Source organism: Rhopilema esculentum, chromosome 14 (genome assembly GCF_057945365.1).
Source record: "Rhopilema esculentum isolate cy_ngs chromosome 14, ASM5794536v1, whole genome shotgun sequence".
Taxonomy (NCBI): Eukaryota; Metazoa; Cnidaria; class Scyphozoa; order Rhizostomeae; family Rhizostomatidae; genus Rhopilema; species Rhopilema esculentum.
In genome coordinates this window covers 2,298,660-2,316,720 of record NC_142828.1, presented here as the reverse complement: position 1 = coordinate 2,316,720, position 18,061 = coordinate 2,298,660, and the positions used below count along the sequence as shown (strand labels likewise).

At 37.9% G+C, this 18,061-nt stretch overlaps 1 protein-coding gene across 1 annotated transcript; it reads right to left on the bottom strand.

Moving 5' to 3' along the window:
* Positions 1–37: 37 nt before the first annotated feature.
* Positions 38–18,059, bottom strand: LOC135696077 (uncharacterized). Its single transcript, XM_089112548.1, has 4 exons — positions 14,790–18,059; positions 6,266–6,424; positions 2,771–4,437; positions 38–1,584 (listed from the first exon to the last, which is right to left on the bottom strand). Exons 1-4 carry the CDS (start codon positions 14,790–14,792, stop codon positions 1,128–1,130), a joined length of 2,286 nt encoding a protein of 761 aa, XP_088968674.1. The 5' UTR covers positions 14,793–18,059; the 3' UTR covers positions 38–1,127.
* Between the last annotated feature and the right edge of the window lie 2 nt (positions 18,060–18,061).

Here is an 18,061-nt window from a genome sequence, read left to right as displayed (position 1 = left end):
ACCATGCATCATTGTGTCATGCAGCTCCAGGCGAATCAATCGTGCCATGAAGAAATCTTAGAAATGAATTTAAAGTTTTTGAAAGTTAATATTTATTGATACAGAAAATGATTAGGATCTTGGTAAAATTGTACTTGGAATAAATAATGGATTATTAGTTAACGACGTTTACTAGAGCATCTTGGAAAAATCTTTTGATTTGCTGAAGCGCTACCATTTTGAATTTATGCAAATTAGCCTGGTGAAAATTAAATCGTAAGTTAATGGGGAAACTGCGGCTGAGGGATGCAGGGTTTTTAACTTCCTAACACAAACGAGGTGTGTTAGATCCGTAAATTAACAGTTGAAGCGAAATAAGCAAAAGAAAAATTACAGCATGGTCTTTTAGATTAACCGTTCGCCGTCAAGATCTCAAGATATTCAGCATTTTAGAAATACATCGATTTAGGCCTATTCAACAGGATAATAGTTATTTTAACCGTAAATATTCAAGTGGATGGACATTTCTCAGAAGAACGTGTAAACAAGCGGATGAAGTGCCATTTCCTCAGACAAAGCCCGTGTAATGCTTGCTATATTTGTCATAAGCCTTCGTTTAAAAGTTGATTGGAGAATGGACTAAAATTGTGTTCTTCCAATACATTGAATTCCTACTAAATAAGCAAACACTGCTACGCCTTTCTTTTTTTTGTAAAATCATAAATAAACCATTCCCTAATCGGATACACCCTTTTTGCGATTTTTCCATCTTGTCCTCTTCCTAGGAGCGAAGAAATGAGAAGCGGGAGTAGAGACAGTTTGCAGAAACGAGAGTCGAGTTGATGCAAATTATTTGATTCATAAGTAACGCCCTATCATGTAATTACTTGATAGATTACTCTAACAGTGGATTGATTAAAAAGAAAGTTCAGTTGAAAACTTTTTAATTGGTAGGAGGAACAGCAAGTACGTTTAAGCAGCCTATCATCAAAAGGAAACATTAACAGCTGGTGATTTCTTTGGATAGCTGAATGCTTTTATTTATAGTGCATTTGCGAAACCTAGTCTGCAAAGACAATAACATTTGTGTTTGATCACAGAGAAAAAAATAAACCGGATTTTACTGGAGATAAATGCTTTTTTCCCGATCATTTAAGATGAAAGTTAATCAAAAACACGAAAAGTATGATTGACCCAAAACAAAATGACGTCATCGCTCTCACTAGCTCCTGGGCAGGGTAAGGCATCGGTGCATCAGCAACAAAAATGATAAAGTAGGTTTGCAAGTCACAAAACGTGTAACCAGATTTAATAACATTTACTCTGAAGTGAAATAGACCAGAACCATCAAATTTCAGAGCGCTCTTTTTCGCAGCTGACATGCAACCAGGTCTGACTTTGTTTTCTATCGAATAATCTTTGCGTTCATTCAGTTCTGTGATGCAGTAAGGAAACTTTAGGTCGGTCCTTGTTCCATCTCTGTCTACAACGAACAGCTTGGGCGTAAACTCTTCCATGAAATAGACTTTAAACACTCTCTGAATACAGTCAGTTTCATCTGGCCGTGATGAAATGGTTGCGTTAAGTGTGCAACCGCAGCTGGCTCTGAAGCAGATAGGAAAATAAAGATATAGAAATAAAGAAAAAATAATCTTTAGCAAAGAAAATATTTAAAGATTTATTTTAATTTTGGTTAAATGCAATAATAAATTGCCTGATTGGTCCTGTTCTACGCACCAAACCTTGTAAATTCGCTTATGCATTTTCATTTAAAGTTCATTTGCCAGGACAAAGGGCCACAAAGGATTGTTTTTTGTCGATTTACAATGCTGTTGGTTATTGATTCTCAACTCATTACATCAACCCTGGTTTTCAAGGTTTGGTAAAGGAAAGAGAATATCTGAAAAAGGAATATACGAAATCGGTTCTCCTCCTTGACAATTTTTTTAGCTAACTTTTCAAAATGATATTTATTTTTGTTATTTGATATTTCTTAAATGGGATTGGTAGAACAAATACTGTATTATGGATGGGGCAAAGGTCATGTCAGTCCATTTCCAGTATACCCGAATCAAGATCTCAAATGGCTCATTCTCATCCGTTTGATTAATGAGAGAAGAGACAATTTGATAATATCCGAGGAGGAAGCCCCTACTGGAAGCGTGAATTTTCTAGAAGTATTAAAGAAGCCCCTAGGTCTATAAAACTTTGAGAATGATTCGAGATCTAAGGATTCGAAATGCACGAAAGAACCCTCCGAAAACATCCCTCTAAAAGCATTAAATAAGCCTTAAAGAATGAAGAGGAAGAGACAAAAAACAAGCTACTATTAACATGGAAGAAGCCTCTAGACAAATTGATGAAGCCAAAAAATATGGAGGATGCCTATACAAGGCATAAACGCAATGGGGTAGTGGAGGGATAACGTTGCAAAACGTTGTTGAGCGTCCTAAAACCTTTAAGCTGCAGTTCTATTCTACCTACTAAAACAAAAAGTGGCGTTTTTCCTCTTGCATTTTGGCATAATTCTAGATACCAAGCAATTTTTGCAACTAAATTCATTAGACTTTGCATAAATGTCTCACCCAAGAGTGACTGGGTATGAAAGTGATATGGGTCATTTGAAGATAATGCCATTGCAATCTTGACATGCTTTTGTAAGTTGGTCATGCCTAGTTCAGTATAGACGAAGCCTTAATAAGTGCGCAGGAAAACTCACTAAACAGAAACACGTCGGATTTCTCCAAAAAGGCTGTTTCTTCCCATTATAATTTGAAAAAGGAAAGCTCACCTTGACTGTTTCCCATGGCATTGCTTGTATTTGGCAATATCCCTACTGATTTTGTAGCTAGACCTGTGCATAGGTTTGCTTGGGTCTGCATTGTAGATGTTGGGCGTCAACGGAATCGCTTTACCGAGTATTGAAGGTGGCTGGTAGTTGAACGGAATTGTAGCAAGGCGAGTAAAGCCTTCGTGGTCATTTGGATTCCCATACAACCACGTGTTTCTGTCATAGACAAGAGGATACTCAAAGGTAAGATGTTTACCAGGTGGGCAAGTTCCGTGAATAGTGATCAGCTTATGAGATCCTTTGCAATGCGCGGGTTGCGTAGTAGCGTAGATACTTAGCAGTGAAGTGCCATTGCTGTACGGTTTCTGCTTGATCAGAACCTCAACAGTCATTGGCGTGAGTTTCATACGGGACTTAATCTGGACTTTCACGTGTGTCGGCTCAATCGGTTGTATTGCAAAAGGCGGGATTTGGTCCAAGTAAGGGTGTTCATTGAGAATCTTTGACAATGTCAAATTGAATTCTGTTTCATCATTTGCATCCAGAAACACATCTGCAGATTGTAGGCCTTGATATGCAACATCAAAATGACATGGTTTTAAACTATTTTTAAAGAGCGATTTGCTTTTATCATCGCTATCATGATCAGTAATGAAGCAGACATAGGTAAATGCTGATTTTTCAAACGTAACATTGCCCAGTAGTGCGAAGAATGTTCTGTTTTCGTGGAATGACAGTTTCCCAACCGCATTATCCAATCGAACATATATTGCACCAATCTCTATTACCTGATCATAAAAGGAAAACAAAGTAGAATTTATTTCAAATAATCCAGGTGAATCGGCCATGTAAACTTGTGAGCTGCTTTTCTGGCATCTCTCACTACCACTTGAATCAACAATCGCAATATCAGAGGAACTGAAGAATTCTTCTTCTTCTTTCAGGTTGTAGGCTGAGCAGTTGACAATAGCAATCGTATCATTCAGTAGCCATTTCACCCAACATGATGCTTGAGCTTTCAAAAGTATTACAGTACGGCCAATCATGCTTGCAGTCCAAAGTTTACACGACTGTCCTTCTTGGTTTGGAGCTGCTGTCATAATGTACATGGAGATGTTGTAGTTCTTGAGTTTATATGTACAGTTTGGGTAATACTGCATCTCTGGGTGGAGCTTAAGTGTATGTGATTGAGGTTGTTCTCCTTTCGCATTACAGAGATGTATATTCGGAAACTTGGAAATCTCACAAAAAATGTTCATATTTAGTATAATGTCGTGCACATTGTTATACACATCTGGCATGCTCACTTTCATTTCAAAATCACTTACAATGCTACTTGACAGGGAAGAAATAAGAGACATTTCAATATCAAACCTCACAATTTTCGGAATATCTGGCGGACCAAAGACCGAGTCACTGCAAAAAAATGTATACTTTTTGCTTCCATTTGAAATAAATACGGATTGGCTTGTAGCTAAGCAGTGCAGATCCGAGTTGATCAACTGCCTTCGCAATCCAAATGAGCTGTATCTAAAGACATTGCTTGTGGTTATAATGACTAATTCTTTTTGAGATTCTGTAGCTGTTTCTACCTGTAGTATTTTCTCGTCTCTTTGGACACCAAATATTTGCCTGAAATTGTGTCCTGCATCTCTTGAAAGCCATATCTAAAATGAACAGAACATAGGCTACTAGTAACGCTATTGCCATATGATATAACAACGCGGTTACAATATGATTTTCCATTCACACATTACATGCACGTCTAAAGAGATTTTAAAAACAATACAGCGTTGCAAAACAAAGCACCAAATCAGCTTTTCACAGTCATGGCTCGATAGTTCGACCACCTAATAATTCCTCTTCATTCAGAGACAATATCCGTGTTCAAAGTTATTGTCAATTCTTCAAAATTATCCGTGTTAATAATTCTAATGATCTAATGATCTAATTTTCTCTTTACAATTTATCCTCAAGCAAACGTTTTCTATTTTGAATATTTTCGAAGCTTGAACTTTTCTTCTCGTCATAGCAAAGTTGTTGTGGTTAAACCATTGCTTTAGAAAATCTCTTAGTCTTCAGTTAAGATAAAAGATTGCGATAGTGATGAGACTTCGGGAAGAACAGGATAAGAAAAGAAACTCCTACCAGAAATTGTCACATAATGTAAACAAAACACTGAGAAACACTCCTTACAGATGAGATTTACGTTTGAAGTGGTGAAAATTCAAATAAATAGTAAAAGTTTTTAACCGTAACGAAGTTACATTTGCTGTCATGGACTCCACACTTGAAATATACTTTTTGTTTCAAATCAAAAATGAGCATGGATTTGCTTCAATTTCTTTTTTCAAATTATTTCGCGAGAAATATTTCTGAGCAAGCGAAAACGCGGTAGATGAATTAAATCGAAATAAACATAGCAAGAACAAGGCTTGTGTTTTTCTCAGTAAAAATCGAGAATAAGAAAAGTTTTCTTAAAAGAAAAGGCAAAAGGGAAGCAGGTACTACATCTAGAAATAAGAGTAATTTTCAATGGAATCATCTTTTGATTGTATTCAAGACAAAAGCAAGGAGCCTATCAAAGTATAAGAAAAGAATCAAAGCGAAGAGCAAATATTCAAGTTTAGTTTATAGGGGATGTTTTGAAATGCCTAGGCACATATGGTGAAAAGATTCGAATTCGCGCACATGTCTGTTTGTATGGAAATTGTGTAGACTGGAAGCTGTTTGTATCGAAATTGTGCAAAATAGTACCACTTACAAAAAGCTAACTTTAGTGACGTTTCAACAATGTGTACTAGAGATTGTATGTTCAATAGTTCAATTAACAAGAAAGTGCATGTTCAATATTAAATAGCATGGCTCAGCAAATTGTTTAAAAATGGGAAATGGTTAGCAAATCACTACATGACCATTAAAAGAGTCAAAGAAATAGTTTCTGTCAGAGGTAGTAGATTTTGGCGCTATTTATTAGTTTAACTTTCAGGCAGTTCTTAATTTTGATTTAAATTCGAGTCTTGTCGCATCTTTAGGATGGCATCACTGTGCTATTAAGTATCATTTCATCCAGGTGAAGAGATGTAACGGCATTTGTTGAAACAAAATGTGTGCAATTAACACAACAATTATGGAAACAAAATCACATAATCAAAAATGAAAGGATTTATCTATTTCTATTTTGCATTTGAATCACGTTTCTGAAATTTGCAATATTCCTGCAAATACCAGATCAAATTATGTTATCTTCAAAAATGAAAATCTACAAAAAGAGCAAATTAGTTGACTAAAATGGTAAATGATGCTCTTTCTTAAAGTCTTACTTAAAAGATTTTTGAGGGTGAACTTCCTGCTAGTCCTAAAGTGGAAATAAAAAGGAAGCTCTCTTTAAGTTGGCAAAAGAATAATAACATAATATAGCTATCATAATAACACTAGAATATTGTAATTCTCTATTATTTACAAATTTCAGCATTATTTTTAGCATAAACATACCTCAAACTGGTCATAAAGCAGAGTTGCTGGAACTTTTGCTAGCAATTTAAGCTTCGGCTTTTCTAAGGCGTGGTCAAGAAAAAACGGAGTTGAGGTCAACTTAAGCTCCTTCCTCTCTGAATCAGCAAGGTCATAAACCAAAATAATCGTTCTTTTGGGCTGCAGATTTGAAAACAAGATTGGATTTATTCTTGAGAACTGTTTTTTATGAAAACTGACTTTCAGTTACGTCATCGATAAGATGATACTACAACAGTGCAAACGCACGGCCGATAAAGCGCTAAATTAAACGTGCTATAGTAACAATGAAGGTCGAAATAGAGAGATTGCAAAGTAAATACCGAGTGATAAGCATGGTGATTTTTTTGTGTTATCAAAATGTTCTTTATACAGGTCAAAGTGTTTTTATCTTTCTAAAATTTCCACGTGTTGCTTTACATTTGGCTAGTCTATTCTTGTGTTGAGACTAAAGTTAGACTAAAGCATAAAAACAGTCTCGTTGCGTAACGCAAGTTGCTTGAAAATTTTGAATGCTTTTATTTATAGATCTTTTTTTATTTGAAGCCCTCGTAAAATAATCTCACTGTTTGTGAACCGCTATTACTATAAATATATAGCAACAAACAATTTTCAAAATGGGGGCGATGTTCTGTTATACTTGTGAGGACCTCTCCGAAGACCCCCCTTTTAACCATTATTACAAGAACTGACTTACCCCCGGGAAGAGGACTTTTTTAGTTAGTTTAGTTAGAGAGAGGGACTGTTCGAATCAAGTTAAGGAGTTGTAAAGAGTATTTGGTTTTTTATAAAGGTTTGCGTTGGAAAACTATGTCGTGTTTTGTGTGTTTATTGCTTGAAGCTAATTGATTTGCACTCGAACCGGGCCACATTTCTGGTGACCACGACGTGACAAGCAAGTAACTGTAAGTGCAAATCTTTTCAATTTTTTCTTTCAAAATTGATGTTCTCAAGAAGAAGCCACCCAGAAGAACACAGAAGTTGAAATGATGCAATTATTTGGCAATATCGTATCAAGATTTGTTGTTTTTCTCTTATGATTATTTTCGTGCTTTGTTGGCGAGGCTTGAGTCTGATTTTCTTGTGTCTTTCTCGATCTCTCAGTTGCGTTTGTTTACGTTAGGCCCGTTAAAATTGTGCCATTGCGGATAGTCGAGACTGTTTTCGTGTATTTTAGTAGTATCAAAATGGCACTAACTGGGGAAGAAATCGATGATTTATTATTGGAATGTCATGGTCTACTGACAGGGATGCGCAAGGAGACACTTCATGAATTTTGCGATAAATTAGGGACAATCTCAGAGTCGACCTATTTGGACAAAAGCCGTTTCGCAACCGTAAAATTGATTTTCGAGGAAATTGAAAAACTAACGGAGAAATGCAAAGAAACAGAAAAGGCAGCATTTCTCAAGGATATTCTGAAACAAATTACTGAGGTAAGGAGCGCAATTGCGGGCGGGGGAGATAAGCAACAGACACTGGCTTCCGTTAGACAGGATTTAGAGAAGGAAGTAACACTGTTAAAGGAAAAACAACAAAAAGAGATGGAAGCGTTGACTGATAAATTGAGTGCTGTCAAAATGAGAACAGGGGGCGACGTTCATATAGATAATGATTTGAATGGACAGGCGACATCTGAAACAAATTACAGGGGCTTGCAAGCAATTCTAAAAAGGGAATTCAGAATTGTCGGGACAGTGGGGGCCCAGGGGCAAAAAGAACAGTTGTCCTATTTGAGCCTCAGTAGACAAGTGGAAAGTGGCAAAGAGCGCGGTTATTCCGAAAAGGAATTGGTTGACGGGCTCATAAAATGCATTCTGCCGGGAATACCCCTCAAAGATTATTTAGAGGCGATGCGAGAAATGGGGTTGGAAACTCTAATGAAAATTATTCGCGCCCACTATCAAGAGAAAAATGCTAGTGAACTATATGCTAGCCTCGCAAATTTGGCCCAGTCACCAACAGAAGATCCTCAAAATTTTCTACTACGTGCCCTAAATTTGCGGGAAAAGATAATTTTTGCATCAAAGCAGGAGGGGAGCAAATTAAAATATGATACAAGTCAGTGTCAGTCCATGTTTCTGCATGCAATCGAGACTGGACTTCTTAGCAATACTCTCAGAACGAGGATGAGACCACACCTACAACGCCCAGATGTTACAGATGCTGAATTGATTCAACAATTAAACCTCGCTGGTGCAGAAGAATCAGAAAGAAATGCCAAATTAGGAATAGGCCAGAAGGGAAAAGCAAAAGTTGCACAAGTCTCTTTGGAACAAAACACAAAGGGAAAAGCTGAGAGCCCCAAAAAGGACAAAGAAGCGGAAACACCACTAGCTCAAAAATTGCTGTCCGAAATCCAAGCGATAAAAGCAGAAGTGGCCTCTCTAAAACAAGATGTTAGCCGCAGTCGTGCTCAGTCCCCTGGGGAGGATAATAGAATATTATCTCAAGGGAGAGGAAGACCCCCTCGTGAAAACCGTCGGGGATGCAAGGAATGTTTCAAAAAAGGCCTTGGAGATAAGTGTACTCATTGCTGGAAATGCGGGAATAGTGCGCATTTTGCCTACAACTGCCCTCAAAGAAATGGACCGTGGCAGGAAAACTGCCCCCGGCTGCTGTCACGGGACAGCCAGTAGCCAAGGCAAATGATGTAGAGTCCCACCATTGTATAAGCTGCAAACAACTACACAAAAATATTTTTATTTGTGCTGCATGTGAAACATCAAAATATTGTAGTAAGGCATGTCAAATAAAAGACTGGGCTAATCATAAACAGATTTGTCTAGCGATTCAGGAACTCTCCGATAAGTTTGAAAGGGTTGAGCATGGAAGAGGTGACAGTGAGGATCATAGAGTCTTTGTTAGCCATCTCTCACCTCAAGGACAAGAAAAACTGTCGAAACTAGTGGGTAGAAAATGTTTGATCAAGTGCAATATGAATGGTATCGAGTTACCCGTACTTTTTGATACGGGTGCACAAGTATCAATCGTGAGTTCAAAAGAGCTTAGAAAACATTTTCCACAGTCAGAGATAAAAGATATCGCAGATCTCCTTGATCAGGACATTGAGTTAGAACTAACAACAGCCAATGGTTCAAAATTGCCATACAGTGGGTGGGTTAAGATGAATTTCAAGCTTCTGAATTCAAATGTAGATGCAGTAGAAGTACCAATGCTAGTAACTGAATTCGAACTTGAGCAGCCTATTATTGGGTACAATGTAATCGAAGAACTTATCAAAAGTCAACAACAAGTCCCAGATGAGACTAACCTTATCTCGCTGCTATCAGCAAGTTTCTTTCAGACGTCACAATCAGATTTAAATGCTTTTGTGAGTTTTGTTGACAGCAAGTCAACACCAATATTTTCCACTGTTAGAACAGGCAAGAAAAGCATTATTGTTCCAAAAGGCAGTACAGTAAAGATTTCATGTCGCAGCAAAGTTGGATTAATTAGCCGACCAACACCTATGCTGTTTGAGCCCGATAACGAGTTAAGCTTCCCCTCTGGTTTGGAAGTACACGAGTCTTTGCTCACTTTGAAAAGGGAAAATTGCGACAAGGTGGGAATTTATGTCATTAACACTAGTGCACATGACATCACTTTGAAAGGACGTACAGAAATGGGTTTTCTGCAACCTGTTAGGTCAGTTACACCAGTTGAGTTGAAGTTCAAAGATCACAATGAAATGGATAAAGAAGGAAATAAAAAAGAACTCAAGTCTACAAAGAATGAGCAATACAGGACCAGTCAAAGACAATTAGAGGCTGACGAGAAGCTAGCAACGGACGTGATACCAAAAGTTACTTTAGGAAATCATTTGAGTGAAGAGCAAAAACGGAGTGTACAGCAGATGCTTTATGAAGAACGTGATGCCTTTTGCACAAGTAGCCAAGATGTAGGTTGCGCAGAGGGCCTCAAACATAAGATCATACTAAATGATACAACACCGGTGCAGAAACATTACATTGCTGTCCCAAGACCCTTGTACCCTGAACTCAAGAGATACATCGAGGATCTCCTGAATCGCAAGTTCATCCAGAAATCAAAATCGCCATATAGTAGCTGTTGTGTGATTGTCCGAAAAAAAGATGGCTCAATGAGGCTCTGTATTGACTACAGAGAACTAAATGATAAAACAACAGCAGACCGTCATCCAATACCCAGAATTCAGGACACGTTGGACAGTTTATCCGGAAACAAATGGTTCTCCACTATAGATCAAGGGAAAGCATATCATCAAGGCTTTATGGACCCAGAAAGTCGCCATTTAACGGCTTTTGTGACACCCTGGGGTCTCTATGAATGGATAAGACTTCCCATGGGCCTCAAAAACGCTCCAGCAGAATTTCAACGTTATATGGAGAGCTGTTTAGGGGAATTTAGAGACGAATGTTGTGCACCATATCTTGATGACGTCATTGTATACTCAAAGTCATTCAACGAGCACGTGGAGCATGTAAGAAAGGTTCTACGACGATTGAAAGAAAATGGTATCAAGCTGAAAGCTGAAAAATGTGACATGTTTAAGAAAGAAGTTGTATATTTAGGTCGAATCGTGTCTGAAGATGGTTATCGCATAGATCCAGACAGCACAAAAGCAATTCTCAAGTTACGTGACTACACACCAAAGACTATTGGTGAAGTTCGTCATTTGACAGGTCTACTGGGTTACTACCGTCGATATATAGAAAACTTTTCCAGAGTAGCAAAACCCATTTATGACTTACTCAAGGTTGAACAGCCATGCACTTCCAAAGTAAAGAAAAAAGACACACGTGGGAAAGGAGGCCAAGCATCATCGCGTGCGCCAATTGTCTGGCTAGAGCCGCATCAAAAAGCTCTCAATTATCTTATAAGCTGTCTTACCAACCCACCTATCATGGCCTATCCAGATTTCAGCATCCCATTTGTACTTCATACAGACGCATCACAAGAGGGACTTGGTGCAGTCTTGTACCAAAAACAGCAGGGGAAAATGAGAGTGATAGGGTATGCCTCTCGGACGCTATCTCCAGCTGAAAGAAAGTACCATTTACATTCCGGGAAACTGGAGTTCCTAGCATTAAAGTGGGCTGTAACTGAACAGTTCCGCGACTACTTGTTTTACGCTCCAAAATTCACAATATATACCGATAACAACCCTTTAACATATGTTATGAGTACAGCAAAGTTAAATTCTACAGGGTATAGATGGATAGCTTCATTGGCAGATTTTGAATTCACCATCAAGTACCGACCGGGTAAAGCGAATGTTGATGCAGACTTCTTTTCAAGAATGCCAACAAACATTGAGAAGTTCATGGAAGAATGCACACAAGAAACATCACAGATGGATTTTGCAGCAACTCTCAGTGCAGTTACCACCAGGCATCAAGGTAATGTGTATTGGATCCATGCAGTTTCACTTAACCAAAATACTACCCAACTATTAGATGCAAACAAAATGGAAAAACACACTCCCCTGCCTCTGCAGAACATCTTACAAGCGCAGAAGGAGGACCCTGATGTTGCCCGTGTCTTAGCTTATAAAGAACAGCCAGTTAGGCCTTCGTTTCAAGATCGACATGGTGAATCAGCTGAGGTAAAAACACTAATGCATGAATGGAACAAGCTGATACTGGGAAAAGACAGAGCCTTGTACCGAAAGACAGCCAACAGGTTGCAGTTGGTTTTGCCAAAAAGATACCATTCTTTGGTACTCCGCCATCTTCATGATGAGATGGGACACTTGGGTGCTGAAAGGGTGACAGAGCTAGCACGAGATCGTTTCTATTGGCCGCACATGACGAGAGACATCGAACATTACGTAACCAAAGTTTGTAGATGCTTACAACGGAAAAAGCCATCACTACCACCACGTGCCCCTGCTCAAAGCATAGTCACAAGTCAACCGTTTGAGCTTATATCAATTGACTTTGTTCACTTAGAAAGAAGTACAGGGGGGTATGAATATCTTTTAGTTGTTGTGGATCATTTTACCCGTTATGCCCAAGCTTACCCTACCACGAACAAATCTGCGAAAACTGCTGCTGACAAAATATTTAATGACTTTATACTCCGATTTGGTTTCCCTCAACGAATCCACCACGATCAAGGTCGAGAGTTCGAAAATGATCTGTTCCACCACTTGGAACAGTTGACAGGAATTGCTCGTTCAAGAACCACACCCTACCACCCAATGGGTAATGCGCAATGTGAAAGATTCAACCAAACTCTCTTAGCCATGTTGAGATCAATGAGCGAACAAAAGAAAACACGCTGGAAGGATCATGTGAATAAAATGACATTCGCATACAATTGCACACGTCACGATAGTACAGGTTTCTCACCCTTTGAGCTTTTATTTGGTAGAAAGCCACGATTACCTATTGACATTATTTTCGGAAATACTAAAGTAACAGCAGTGAAAGGATATCCAGAATACCTTAAGCAATGGAAGAATGCGATGACAGATGCTTACCGTATTGCTGCAGAGAAAACTGGACAGTGTGCAGCACATGGTTGGGAGGAATATAACAGAAAAGCAAGATGCTCTGACCTAAAGCCTGGGGACCGAGTACTTGTAAAAAACGTAATAGAACGAGGAGGCCCTGGAAAGTTGCGTTCATTTTGGGAGGAAAAGATTTATATCGTTCTAAACAGAAAAGGTCCCAATGCTGCTGTTTATGAGGTGCGTCCAGAAAATCAAGATGGAAGGACAAGGGTTCTGCACAGAAACCTTTTAATGCCTTGCCCCTTCCTTCCCCATGTAGGAACCCCACAGGACACAAGAAAAGGTCACACAAAAAGAAAAGCAAATAATGCTGCAGAGATCGAACACGTGCCATCTAAAAGCCCAGAATCGTCATTCCCCGAGGTCAACATCCAAGACGATGACGAGGAACAATTTCCAACATTTTCACCAAATCAGTTGGAACAAGCGAGCCATTATTTAGAGGAACCATTGAATAGAGAGTTGATAGGGAACAATGAAGGTGATACATCACAGCTCCAGGACGGGGATAGCCACAGGGATGTTGGACAGGGGCCCAACACCATGGCTGAAAGTAATCAGGGCAGACAAGGGAAAGTACCAGACAGTGAAGTGCGGTTACCTGATCGATCAGTTTCTGCTAGTCCACCTCCTGAGCGAGAACGCCCAAGAAGAACTAGAAACCCGCCAACAAAATTGTCGTATTATGGGTTAGGAACACCAGTGGACAATCAAGCAGGAATCTTCTCAATATATCCACTTGCATTAACACCGCAGACTAACTTTGTGCCATTTATGCATCCGTCATTTGCTGGACAGAGGCAACCGCTTGTACCACCACAAAGACAAAATATGTTTCGACCAGTCCAGTGTTTCACACCATGCGGACCTATTGTTTACTATTAGTAAGACTTATACGGTGTTGACTATCGTTTATGATATCAAATTAAAAATAACCAACAAATAAAAAAAAAAACATCCAAACTACGCAAATAAGAGGGTCTATATGCCTAACATGATTTTTCATAATCGCTACTACTGTTCAATCACAGTGCAAGATAAGTTTCGCTGCGCAGCAAAGAAAAAGTATATCCAGTCGAACAATGATACATTGTTGCTGATCTTGTGGATGTAATCAGGACTCAATTAGGATTCAGCTCAAAGGACATTGATTATGTAATTCAGGGCTCATCGAGACGTCGAATTGTCCTAGTAATCACTATTCTCTGTCAGAGCATAAGAGATTGAACGGTGAACGTTGTTATCAATGTGTCTCCACAAGAACTTTACATCTCGGAGACTGAAATGTCCAGAAGACATTCATTTTGTGGGGGGAGAGTGTGAGGACCTCTCCGAAGACCCCCCTTTTAACCATTATTACAAGAACTGACTTACCCCCGGGAAGAGGACTTTTTTAGTTAGTTTAGTTAGAGAGAGGGACTGTTCGAATCAAGTTAAGGAGTTGTAAAGAGTATTTGGTTTTTTATAAAGGTTTGCGTTGGAAAACTATGTCGTGTTTTGTGTGTTTATTGCTTGAAGCTAATTGATTTGCACTCGAACCGGGCCACATACTGTTAATTGTTATTTTATCTTTTGTCCTCCTTGTCAAGCCGGATGAAAAGTATACGTTAGTTACACTTTAGCTATAAGATAGTTTTCACACAGAAAAATAATTTGAAGTTTTTCCGCGCAATTTTTTTAACTGAGGTCTCTGAAAATAATAATATATATTCTAAAATTTCTTGTTATGACAGCCATCAATTTCTCCTTACCACATCCAAGGCAAAAACAAGCTTTCAAGAGCCCCATTATTTACACACATTGTAATTTTAATTTTTTATTTTTTTTGGAAATTTTTAAATTGTTTTTTAATTGTCTTTAATTTTCTTTAATTCTTTTATTTTTTAATTTTTCTAACTTCCTAAATTTGAAGTTGCTTGAAGAAATTCCTTATCAGCCTGGGGAGTTTTTATGCTTTGAAAAAAGTTTTAACCAAAGCCAAAGATTATAAAAGAATAGATTGCTTACCATGCCTATGTTTGCCGCAAGGATGAAGGAGTGTCTGTCAAAATCTATTTGTGTCTCAATGTACGTAACTTGTGAGAGCCAGTCCGGTAGACTATAGGCCTTCCAGCTTTGGTGCTGGTTCCAGCTTGATCCTATCAAGACTCTAATGGATTTGTTGCTCAGTTGAACGAGGGTAAGAACATCAAACCATGAGACGTGGATATTTTCATCACATCTATGTGATGATGATATTGAAAGGATTTTGGAAATTTGCAGCGAAGACAGTTCATCTTTCTAGAAAATAAAACACTAGAATCGATTGTTTTGAGAAAGAATTAACGTGCTTGAATCGGTAGGCAAGTTTTAACTATCAAACGTAGTGAAAGAATAAGGAGAAGAGAGGACGGGGATGCAACCAAGCTGTACAGAGTTCCAAAGTGATGACGTCACAAAAATCTAATTTTAGAATTTTTCAATTTTGACTGAGATTGAGCCACATAGCACATGCTCTTTCCCCACTTGGTCTTGTTTCATAACTTTATGAACCATGTTAGAATATCAGAAATCCGTCAGCAAAGTCAAAATCTTGATTACATGTTAAGGCTAGACTTTGTCAACAAACTTTTTTTAACCACGCCTTAGGGGCACACTATACCTTTTAACCTCGAACCCGAGCTGTCTTTGTCGCTGGGCAGCTCGTTTTCTTGGTACTTCATATTTAGGCTCAAAATTAAAAAACCTGTAGTGTTTACATTCAAAACAGATTTCTTGAAATTCATACTGGTACCCATTTTTGTGGTAATAAATCTATCCCATACCTTGAACACCTGAACTATGCTTTCCGGTGAAGTACTTTCAGCGATGCTTGGAATGAAGAATAACTGTGTGTCATTGTGTAGCAACAAGCTGCTATTCTGTATCGTGACTAGCATTTCATAATCAAGATCTTTCAATGTAATGTTTTCCCATTCTAACACCGTGAGTTGATTTGCAGTAAATGCGAAGCCCAAAGGGAAACCTTGAAATAAACAGAGTCTACTGAATACAATTTTAAATGAAAAAGGTTCATTATAAGGTTTGATAAGATCGATATCATTTTAAGATTGTGTTTTTTTGCTTATAAATCAGGTTTTGTTATCTGAAGGGATAAGATATGTGAAATTATATAAAAATTGGGATTGGGTATCAAAAGTGCTATTAATTGTTGAAAAGGTTCAAAAACTTTTTATTGTAAAAAAATTTTGCACCTAAGAGTAATGCTTTGAAAACAAGAAAAAGCGTTTCAGTTGATTCAAAAATATTCTAAATAAGCATTTTGTACCGCTAGATCACACCTGATATTCAAAATTTGCAAGAAAAACTAAAAATTTAACGTGTACACATTGGTTTACGAACTTCATTAAAAGAATGTCATGAATTACCTTGCAAAACGTTTTCAAATTGTGGAATAACTAAAATCTACACTCTTTCAAACGTTTTCTTATGATTTCTTATCTTCCAAACGATCAGCATTATGAAAGGATAGAGCCTCTTGCGAGTAAATAAGCAAGAATCTTTCTAAGAATGAGCAGAGGGTCATGGCTCTTGCATCTCTCCATAAGATATTTCCATTATGATGACAATCAAACCTTTTCTATTAGATATTTTTGAAGCTCAAGGTGCCGCTAATTGCTCTAGGCCTATTGGTTATTAAACTTTTTACAACTTTAACACTAGGCCTATTGGTAATTTCAAAAGTCAAAATTCATTCAAATGCTGATTATTGATGTAGGCTAGCTGGTGACTGAGTTAGTCAATAATGAATAATTATTGTGGAAAGTGGGAGTTTTGGGTTTCTCTTCTTTGAAGATATGTCACATATTGACTAATTGGGCCTCTAAACCTAAAATTTATTAAATTAAAAATAGCCGAAAATGCAACCTACCATTCTTGAAATTGGAAAGGTTTGCCGGGAGAACAACAACCAAATTGGAATTGCATGAATACGGTTTGAATTGCCACGAGGTTCTGTTGTAAGCAGACTCAAGAAAACTTTGGTTAAGAGGAAGCTGTGAAAAACTTGGAAGCTTGCCAAGGCGAGAGAAGTTACCTTGTAAAAACAGCCAGGTCGTATTTGATTCAATAATGTTCATTATGAAAGGCATATTTGTGCCCTCACTCATTTCAAGGAACTGTTTTTCGAAAGAAAATAAAACTGCGTCCGATGTATTTGAGGTTGCTGAGAGGACTGTTTCTGATTCAAGACTGTTGTTAGAAACGGTATTTAATACTTTAATTTCGTATTTGAATGCAAGAATCTTGTCACTAACACATTTGATGAGAGTTTTCCAAGCTGCTTCGTATAAAATGACATCTATATGATATGTTTGGTTGGGATTCCATGAAAATATCTTTTTATCTTCCCCATGAATAACTGAACAAGATATATTTGGCTGTGTAGAAGCAATCGCTGCTTGAATTGAGTTTCCATTATTGCAAAACATGTTGTCAGCAAGAGCGACCAGAAGGAAGTAAACACAAAAAATCATTTCGAATCTAAAAATCTTGACTACCCTTTGAGCTGGTGGTGGAAGCTTTCCGAGTTGATCATCGTGAGGATTTGGTGGCTGTAAAGATATACGTATTGAAACAGCATATATTAGTGGTTCAACACTCGATAAAGACCAATTTTCATGTCTTTCTTGCTGAATAGCCTAGTTTTTTTACAGCAGAAAAATAAACTATTGTGTTTTTATCGCTGCAATAAACGCCCTGAAAATAGCGTCAGCAAATTTTTTTAATGGCGGGAACCAGTCACGTGATGCAGCTTTGTTAGCCATTGAAAAATGGGACAAGTTTTCATTTCATTGTTAAATTAATAAAATTTCGATCCCTGTTCTCTATCTGCAAGCATTTTCACGGAATAGACCTTCTACATAACAATTCAAAATGGAGAAAAGTAATACCACAATCGTTGCTCTGTTTTTGCTTATATAGTTCATGACTGCAGTGCTAATTTCAGGCTGTAGGCAAGACTAGGGTTAAAAATGGCACATAACCTTCCACTTCACAAATGTTCTATATATGAAACTTCAATTGACTTCAGTGAGTTCGAAGATGTACGATAAGGATTAATTTTTACCTTGGAAACAATTTTTGTAAGCTGACTGCAGTACTTTTCCAAATTTCAAAGCAACCAACATTAGTCTGGATTCTATTTTCTGCTTGGATCCGAAAAGGTTAATGATCTGCGTATCAATCAATTTGCGACAACGAAGTACTTTTAAAATTTGACGCTTCTTTCAGAAAAAAGT

Bases quoted from the DNA above. Each gene is read 5' to 3' on its own strand.
- LOC135696077 (XM_089112548.1), bottom strand. The intron at 4,438-6,265 runs GTATGTTTATGC...TGTTCATTTTAG, and splicing joins TGCTTTATGACCAGTTTGAG to ATATGGCTTTCAAGAGATGC. The intron at 1,585-2,770 runs GTGAGCTTTCCT...TATCTGCTTCAG, and splicing joins TGCCATGGGAAACAGTCAAG to AGCCAGCTGCGGTTGCACAC.